The sequence below is a fragment of the Heterocephalus glaber genome, unplaced genomic scaffold (assembly GCF_053883595.1).
Source record: "Heterocephalus glaber isolate CG9 unplaced genomic scaffold, H.glaber_assembly_v1.0 deba00001861, whole genome shotgun sequence".
Lineage (NCBI taxonomy): Eukaryota > Metazoa > Chordata > Mammalia > Rodentia > Bathyergidae > Heterocephalus > Heterocephalus glaber.
The window spans coordinates 236,677-245,640 of NW_028258501.1; the positions used below are offsets into that span (position 1 = coordinate 236,677).

An 8,964-nucleotide genomic window follows, 5' to 3' on the forward strand; every position below is an offset into this window, starting at 1 on the left:
GGCACCCTGAGACTGGACAGAATGGGCAACAAGAGTGTCACTCACTCCCCAGGTGCCCACCCGGCTCGACAGCCTAGCCGAGCCCCACAGCTGGCAGAGGAGCAGCCAGGGTGGGGCTGGGTGAATCAGGGACCTGAGAGCAGCCCATGCCTTGCCCCTTCCTGCCTAGGTGGGCAGGAGCAGGGGTCCCTCCCTCCTCCAGGGTGGCTGTGCCAGAGAAACCTGGGAGCAGGCTTCCCCCCACCCCCAGCCCAGCTAATGGGAACCAGATGGCAGGATGTTTAGTCAGCGCCTGGGGAGCGGCAAGAACAGGGGAAATGGGTAGGGGGCCAGGATTCCAGAATCCATGGCGGGCAGGGGGAGGGGCATCTCCAGGCCCACCTCAGGCAGTGTCCTAGCCCCACCCCCTCTCTCCTCTTGTGTAAATCGGGGTGGGGTGGGGGGGCCTGTCTCCCTGGAGCAGCTCAGGCCTCTTGTGCCTAAGTGCTCCCCTCCCCCAGCTTGAGCAGTGCACATGCCCCCAGAAGAAAGCTGGAGCCGGGCCACCCTGTGTCACCCACAGGGTGCACAGTCAGACAGTGGCCTCATCCCTGGCTTCCAAGGCATTTGTTCATTCCCCAGACAGTCCCTGTCTCTGGTCTGTGTGTGGCACTGTCCCAAATTCAGGTCATAAACCAGAGCCCTGTGCGCCGGGGTGGGACCTTGCCTGGGGTGAGTGAGGACTCCTACGGTGCTCCCCACCATTCCCCACTCACAGTACCTCTGCTGCTCCCCAGATCCAAGGGATCCCCCAAGATGCACCTGGCAGAGTTCCTCCCCACCTTGACTTGGCCTAGCCCCCTCAGAGATGGAGGGGCCTGGGAGCCCCACCTCTCCCCCTCCCCTCCCCTCCACCCAAGCCTTGCCCACAATTAACTCATTTTTTCAGATCGTGTCCAAACATAAGTCAACACTGGACAGAGCTGTAGGAAAAGCTTCCTCAGCGCTGGCCCCAGGAGCCATGTGGGGAGCTCAGTGCCCCACTCCAGTCCCCACCCCTGCTGCCCTCAGCTCTCAGCGCTGGCTTTGGGGCTGGGGCCACGGGACGCCCTGGTCAATGTCCAGGGCAGTCGCCAGCGTGGGGACTGCGGGTGCCCTCACAAGGGCTGCTTCAGGGCTATGTGGACTCCTTCTTGGCCTGAGAGCCCTGCTGCCTACCTCCCTGTCTCCACTACCAGCCCTTCCCACAGGCCTGCCTCCTGCCATCCTGACCCACAAGGGCCCCTGTGGCCTACAGGGTGTGTGGGGAACGGTGGCATTGGGGCAGTGTCTGACATAGTCACATCCGGGGCCTGCCTTTCCGAGGCAGTGCCTGGCACACACACGTTCCAATGGGCGCTGCCGCGGGACTTCCAGACTACCACCCCACTTTACAGAGGAGAGAACAGAGGCCTGGAGGGATGGGCGCCACCCAGCGGTAGGCAGGAGCCAGCCCCATCCCAAGGCGGATCAGTGCTCAGTACTGCTGGGGACTTGCAGGCCGGGCGTCCGTGTTCACTGCCCTTGCCTGCCCACTTGTTCTCTTCCCTCCACGGCAGGGAGGCTTACCACAGGTGCCCACGGCAGGAGCCCACGTGGCTGGCAGGCTCGCAGGTTCTGCCCAGGTAGCCCCGGTGCCCGCCCTCTCTTGGCGGCCTGCAGTGGGTGTTTTGCTCCTCGATGGGCCTCACAGGCCCGAGGGGCATGGAGACAGAGCCGCATTCATGGGGCCCCTGGGTCTGGGCCAGCGAGAATCAATGCAGGCCTCACAGGAGTAGTTGAGCACTGAGCCGGCAAAGCATCAGGTGGGAGCAGGGCCTGGAGGGGACTCGGGGGCCAGGCCTGGGGAGGCATTTGGGTGGCAGAAAGTGGTCTTCCTTGGGGAGGGCAGCTTCAAGTGCAACAACCAGGGCCAGGAGCTCGGGCAAACCCACTGTGGCCGCCAGTCTGCCACTCCCAGTTCTTCGTCCCCTCTGCTGGCCTGCCCAGGGGACCTATGAGGAGTGCGCTGCTCCCCATCCTGGCTCTTTGGCTGGAGTGCTGCTCTTGGGGGGCCCTGGCCAAGCAGGAGCTGTGCCTGACAGAGCCCACAGCTCTGCTGACCCCCACGGGCTTGCCTACCCTGCAGCTGCTGCCCAGGTCCTTCAACAACAGTGAGTAGCTGGCGCCTGCTACTAGAGCACCCCTAGGGCTGGGCAGGGTGGGAGAAGGCCAGCCCCCCAAGACTGCCCACCCGGGGTGCTCAAGCAGGCTGAGAGGGACACAGGGTCCTCCAGGAGAGCCCTGCCTGGATTGCAGCTATGGAGGCCTTGGATCGTGCAAGCCAGGGGCCGGGCTGGAAGACGGGATCTGGCTTCCTTGGGTTGGGAGCTGAGACAGGGCAAACAAAGGCCAGGAAGCCGAAAGTGTCGAAAGTGTCGGGTCTGGGGGCAGCTGACAGGCAGGGGTTCACAGGCTGCTGCTGCACAAGCACCACAGGTAGCTCCTTTGTCTACTAGGCTGCTGCTGTGTTTGGTGGCCCCACCCTAGGCCTAGGGGCACAATAGGTGGTGCCAGTTGGGGGGTTCAGGCCCCACTCTATGGGCTGCTGGCTCTAAGGTCCCCTCCTTTGATGTCACTGACAGCCCCTCAAGGTGATCTCCAGCCTTGCCTAGCAGCAGTGCCCCTCCATCTCCCCGGAGGCCGGCTGTGGGAGGCATATTCCAGGCCCCTGCTCACCAGGGGATGGGGACTGTTGAGGCAATGCTCCGCCCATCTTCAGGGGCCCTGGGGGGAGTGAGGGGTCCTCTGAGCAGGCAAGGTCAGCCCGGTCCCAGTCCCGGTGGACTTCAGGACCTCCCAGCAGCAGAAAACAGCTGCCTCCCTCCTGAGAGGTGGGCAGGGCACCTTGGGGAAAGGAGACCCGGCCACCCTGGCCCACACTGGCTCCCTCTGCAGGTCAGGCGCAACCCATCCCCAGGACCGGCAGTCGTGACAGCCCTGAGGACTGGCAGCCGGACTGGCAGCAGGCCTGGCCTGGCTCCCAGGACAGACCCACCAGAACCCCCTCCGGCCCTCCACCCCCAACCGGAGAGCATCTGTCAGGCCAGGGCTGGCTCTGAGGAAGAAGTCACACGCACTGGCCTTGGGGAAGGAGTGGGGGCTGAGCCGGGGGGCGCTGGGCATGGAGTAGGAAAGCTGGGGCGGAAAGGCAGGAGGCCAGGAAGCCAGGAGAAGGGGCCTCAAGCCCAGGAGGCCCCCAAGGTGAGGACTGGCCACGACAGGCGCGGTGTCAGCAGCGCTGAGGTCCTGTGCCATTCTCAGTGTGCACGAACCAAGGGTCCTCATATGGGGGCCAGCGGGGACCCCTCCAAAGGCATGTCACTTCTCTGCCTGTAGCTGGCAAGCCCCTGCCCTTCAGGGTTCCTTTGTTACATGTGACTAGGCCAGGGCCCCTCTGTCTTCCTCCAGGGACCTCCTACCCATCCAGGCTGGGGGCCAAGTACCAGCAGAAGGAGCGAAGCAAAGGCTGTGGGCAGGAAAGACTGGGAAACAGAAGAGAGCACGGGCCTGGGCTTGTAGACCCAGGCACTGCAGAGCAGGCCATGCCCTCCCTGCCGGCCTCGTGCCTCCTGGCCCAGGCGGCCCTGGCCTGAGTCGACGCCAAGATGAAGCAGGTTCCTGCCCTAACTGACCCTGACCTGACTAGACGCTACTTGGCAGGTGGGTGGCCTTTCTCTTGCAGCACCTAGCCTCCCAAGCAGGGCTGAGAAAGCACATTGCTGGGTGGGACGGGAGCTCAGCCACGTGGCCGCCCCATTGCACTAGGCATGGCCCACCCCCGGGGTCCTGGATGGCAGTGAGGAGATGCCCTGACCCAGGGCAGTCAGGAGAGCTGGCTTCAAGGCAGTGGGAGGGTCAGGTGGGCAGAAGGTAGGTTCAGAATATGGCTGCCCCACATATGCACAGAGAATGAAATCACCAGGATCGCAGCCCACACATTCCTGGGGCTGCCCAACCTGGAACAGCTGGACCCGAGCAAGAACAAACTGGACAGCTGAGGCCTGCATCCTCAGGCCTTCAAGGTCCGCTGCAGCTCCTCAGCCTTCTCTCCCAGGGCTGGGCCTCAAGGGGCTGGGGGTCCTGGATGGCCCCAGGTGTCCACTGGGCTGCAGGGTGGAGCTGCTGGGGGGCAGGGCTGGAGGGGGTGCTGTGCATAGCATCCAGCATGGAGGGCTTCTCTGATTTGGGGTACTCGGTCTGTAGCTGGGACCTGGGGAGCAGCACAGACCCCTGGGCCCCACGCAGGAGCAAAGGACAGCCCCCAAACAGGCCTGGTTCCAATGGGAACTAGGAAGCCACAATGCAACCAAATGGGGTGCCCCTTGGCCCCGACCAGTAGCACCCAGACCCCTACCCAGAATCTTATGGGGTTAAAGCAGCTGAACCTGGGTGGGAACTCACTGCCCACAGTGCCAGCCTTGCCCGCCTCTGTGCAGGAGCTTCTGGGGTGCAGGGCGCGGGTTGGCCCAGGGGGTGGGCAGCTAGGGAGGTGGAAGGGAGGTGCAGACCAGGAAGCACCACGGGTGGCTCACCGTGCCCCTCCACCCATGCTGCAGGGCTCAGCCAGCTGCTGACACTGGAGGTGGAAGGGAACCAGCTGCATGATGGAAACATCTCCCCCCTGGCCTTCCAGCCCCTCCACAGGCTTCTCTACCTGAGGCTGGACCGGAATCGGCTTTGGGCCATCCCTCCTGGCCTGCCAGCCTCCCTGCAGGTGAGCTGGGAGCCCCTGAGATCCGAGATGTCTTAGTTACTTTTCTCTCATTGTTGAGACAAAATACCCAACACACAAAGTTAAAGGAGGAAAGGTTTATTTAGCTCACAGTTGGTAGAGATTTCAGTCCATAGTCAGCTGGCTCCAAGGCAGAGTGGCCTGGCAGAGGGGCGTCACAGAGGAGAAACAGTCTGTCACAAAGCAGGGCAAGCAGAAGGCACCAAGGCAGCAGGCCACAAGTGACAACATGATACTTTCTGTCCCTTGCCCATAGGGCAGGTAGCGCTCAGTCCCTTAATCCTAGCACTGCACCATGAATCAATCCCAGCGTGACACACCCGAGATCCAGCCACCTCTGAAAAGCACCACCTATGACCACATGAGGCTTTGGGGACATCTAGACACAGCCGAAACAGAAGATGATGTCATCACAGTCAAATGAGCAGAGCATCCACCGAGGGGCACAGAGCAGCCAGCTGGGGAGTATTCCCAATGTTGCTGACAAGGCTGAAAGCCAGTGGGCCTCTCCTCAGCCAGAGGCAACCTTCTGAAGCCACATAGGCCCCTGCGAAAGCCACCCCCATTGGTGGTGCTCTCTGGGGTGTCCCTTGGGGTGTCTGAGGAGCCATGGGCCTGAGAGCCACAACCTGGCCGGGCTGCCAGCCCCTCACCCTGGCCCCTGCCCCACCCTAGGAGCTGCACTTGGGCGCCAACCTCATCGAGGAGGAGACTGAGTGAGCACTGAGTGGCTGCCACAGCCTCAGCGTGCTGGTCCTCAGCAACAACTGGCTCCAGGAGGGCCGCCTGGTGCCCGGGGCTTGGACTGATCCGCCGTGAGTGTCCCGCTCCGGGCACCACCCCAACCCGCACATGGAGGACAAGAGGGAGCACAGAGCGTCACGCGGGGAGGTCGAGAGGGTGATGTGGAGCCATGAGCCCCAGAGAGGACTCATCACTTGGGCCCCAGTCCCTTCCTGCCCCTCCAGGCCATTGCCAACTGCCAACGCCTTCCCTGTGTCCCTCCCACCCAGGAAGCCCACTCGGGGCAGCAGCGGCCGGAGGAGAGCTGGGTTTAGCTATGAGGCAACAGGAGCAGGAAGGGACACAGAAGGGAGGGGGCGGGCCAAAGAGAAGAGTCTGCTGTCCTAGGGCTGCCATCACAGACAGCCGCAACCCAGGCAGCCTGAAGCAATGGATGTGGATTCTCTCCCAATTCTGGAGCCAGAAATCTGGAATCTCGGTGTTGGGGGGCCACACTCCCTCTGAAGGCTCCCTTGCTCTTCCAGCTTCTGGTGGCCCCCAAACTGTGCATGGGTTTGTGGCCGCTTCACTCCCTCTGCCTCTGCCTCTGTCTCCACACAGCCTCCACCCTGTTCGTGTGTCTCTGGCTTCTCTGGCTCCTAAAAGGACACCTGTCGCTGGGTTTAGGGTGAGTTCATCTCCACATCTGACCTTCACTACATCTGCAAAGATCATTTTGTCAGATAAGGTCATGTTCCCAGGGCCTGTACAGACACACCTTTGGGGAGCCACCATTAACCTATTCCAAGAAGGGTCTAGGAGGACTCCGATTTGGACAGTCGAGTGGGGGTGCCGGCACTTACAGGCCAGCCACAGGGACCAGAGTCCTGGGAACAGTGGTGAGAGGCCTAGCAGGGTCTGGAGACCACCAAGATGGGGCGGGGTTGGAGTGAGGAGAGGACCAGACCAGAAGCAGAGGTCCACAGGCGGTCCCACCCACCACTCCTGGGGCAGGAGCCTCCCACCCCGCATCCTCGAGTTCCAGGAAAAAGTCAGCAGGATGTTTGGGTTTAATTATTCCTTTTTCCTCTCCTTCTCTTGCCAAGGGGGCAAAGGAAAGCTGACAGCAGCTGGGAGGGGCTGCCCGCCACCACAGGCCTGGCTGCCAGTCAAGCTCTGTCCCTCACTCGCCGCTGGCCTGGCCAGTGCCTGGGCTGCTGAAGACTTTTCTCCTCCTGAAGGGCTGGCCTTGTCCCCAGGGGCTGGGGGATGTCACTGTCACTGAAAAGAGCCACTTTCCTGGCTCTGACCCATTCTGCTCTTGGAGACCTGCAGGGACGGGGGCTTTCTTGCCGCTGTGGTGCACAGTGGAGTGACCCAGGGCTCACAGCGGCCTCAGAGAAAGTGGCGACCTGAACTTCACCATCAGCCTCTCAGCATCCCTGTGCACCACCAGGCACCAAGGGCTTCGGGATCCCTAGGAGTCTGATTTGTCCCTCCCCGCCCTGTGACTCGCATGGCTGACAGGAGATTGACTAGCCCGGCAGGGAGAGGATAAGAGGAGAGTGGGAGGGACACAGCAGAGGGCTCCAAGGCCTAGGACAGGAGGACAGATTTTAGGTGCATCTGTCTGACAGGTATCAGGCCAGAGTGCACCGGAAGTCCTGGGACAGGGCTCCCTTCCCCCACAGTCCCCATCTCCAGGGCTGGCTGTAACAGCTCTGTGGGGTTCAAGGAAGGCCCCACCCAGATCCCCTCTTCCCAGACTTCAGGGCACAGAGTGAGCCACAGAAGCCACACAGGGCCTGGCCCGACTCGAGTTGTGGCAGCTGCTGTCGTGAGTGTGAGTCTAGCCCGGTAGGAGACACTCCACCCCAAGCTCCCTTGGCACCTGTGTCCCCGCCCCACGGGAAGCTGGAGACTCTCAACCTGTCCCACATCCGGCTGGTGCATGTGCCATCCTTCCTGCCACGAGGCCTGCAGCACTTGGTGCTGCATCACAACCTCATTGAGTGCATCCCGGGCTACGTGTTTGTGCACATGAAGCCCGGCCTCGAGTTCCTGCACCTGTCCCACAAAAAGCTCCATGCCGACGACATCCACGCCGTGTCCTTCTGGGGCCTGCGTGCCTCCCTGGCTGAGCTGCTGCTGGACCACAACCAGCTGTAGGCCATCCCACGAGGCCTCCTGGGCCTCAAGGGCCTGCAGGGGCTGCCACCTGAGCCACAACAAGATCAGGTAGGGCTCTGCCTTCCCAGAGGCCTTTGGGAGGCAGCAGGCAGGAGTTGGGTGATCATTCTAACCCCCCCCCCAATCCATCTGTGCATCCATCTCAGTGGCCATACTGGGAGGCTCTGAACGGGGCTGGCAGACCCAAGCAGCCAAGGATGGCTGATCCTGGCAGGGGTGCCAGGGGTGAGGCAGGCTCGGGCCCAGAGCGCAGAGTCTGCCTCCCCCTCCTCCCCCGTTCTGCACACTGCTGTTTGCTATCTTGCAGGCTCCACTCACCCTGAGGGGCTCTTTCTCTGTCTCTTTTTGTGGGGTCCTTGCCCCTCCTTTCTGGGCACTTCTCTCCCCTGCTCCGCCTTGTCACCCCCATCACAGACACGTGCCCCTGAATTCCGTCTGTGACACGCGTGTGCCCCAGGACTCCAACCTCACCTCCACACACCTGGAGAACAACCTCATTGACCGGCGCTGAATCCCACCCACGGCCTTCTCCTGCATCCCTGCCTACCACAGCGTGTTCCTCCAGCCCCAGCAAGGGGAGGAGGGCTCATAGCCCCTGTCCACCTTCCCCAGGTGGAGTGCCACTTGGTCTTTCCACTGCAGGGAGAAAGACTTAGTAGACCCCATCACACGGATATGCCCACCTCGCCTTTGGCCCAGCAGAGGCGAGGGGGCGGGGGCACTGGTTTGTACTTGAACATAATAAATGCCTCTCGTTCAAGCTCACAGCTGCCTTCGACCCTCCTGGGTGTAGACTGCAGGCCCTGGCTCTCACTTGCCCTGCAGTCGTAGGCCACACCCTGGACACCGGTTGGTCAGCAAGGGGTTCAGAGGGCAGAGCTCTTCAGCTCCCCAGAAAGCCCCGTGTGGCTCGCATCCATTGTTCCTGGCACCATCTGTACCCAAGCCCCCTCATCCAGGAAGTGCCCCAGTCCAGGGCTGGGACCCACAGATGGGCTCAGCTGTCAGTGCAGGCTGGCACCTGCCTTCTGTCTTACCACCACCAGAAGCTGGGGACTGCCGGGTACCTTAGGGGAGCACCTCTGTCTCTTTCTCTCAGGCCCCAGGACCCTCACCCTGCACCCCCCTCCCTGTGCACACCCAGCTCACAGATGAGAGGCTAAGGTAACTTGCCCAGGGATACAGGGCTCACTAGCTGGGGACCAGGTTAAAGAAAGTACTGCTAGCCGGGTGTGGTGGCGCACGCCTGTGATCCCAGC

General features: G+C 62.2%; 1 protein-coding gene across 1 annotated transcript; it reads left to right on the plus strand.

The window, feature by feature from the left end:
* Nucleotides 1–2,908: 2,908 nt before the first annotated feature.
* Nucleotides 2,909–8,464, plus strand: LOC147820548 (extracellular matrix protein 2-like). Its single transcript, XM_087204050.1, has 3 exons — nucleotides 2,909–3,720; nucleotides 4,617–4,774; nucleotides 5,468–8,464. The coding sequence occupies exons 1-3, from the start codon at nucleotides 3,666–3,668 to the stop codon at nucleotides 5,510–5,512; spliced, it is 258 nt and encodes an 85-aa protein (XP_087060176.1). The 5' UTR covers nucleotides 2,909–3,665; the 3' UTR covers nucleotides 5,513–8,464.
* The last annotated feature ends 500 nt before the right edge of the window (nucleotides 8,465–8,964 follow it).

Bases quoted from the DNA above. Each gene is read 5' to 3' on its own strand.
- LOC147820548 (XM_087204050.1), top strand. From the start codon at position 3,666: ATGAAGCAGGTTCCTGCCCTAACTGACCCTGACCTGACTAGACGCTAC. The intron at 3,721-4,616 runs GTGGGTGGCCTT...CCCATGCTGCAG, and splicing joins GACTAGACGCTACTTGGCAG to GGCTCAGCCAGCTGCTGACA. The intron at 4,775-5,467 runs GTGAGCTGGGAG...GCCCCACCCTAG, and splicing joins GCCTGCCAGCCTCCCTGCAG to GAGCTGCACTTGGGCGCCAA.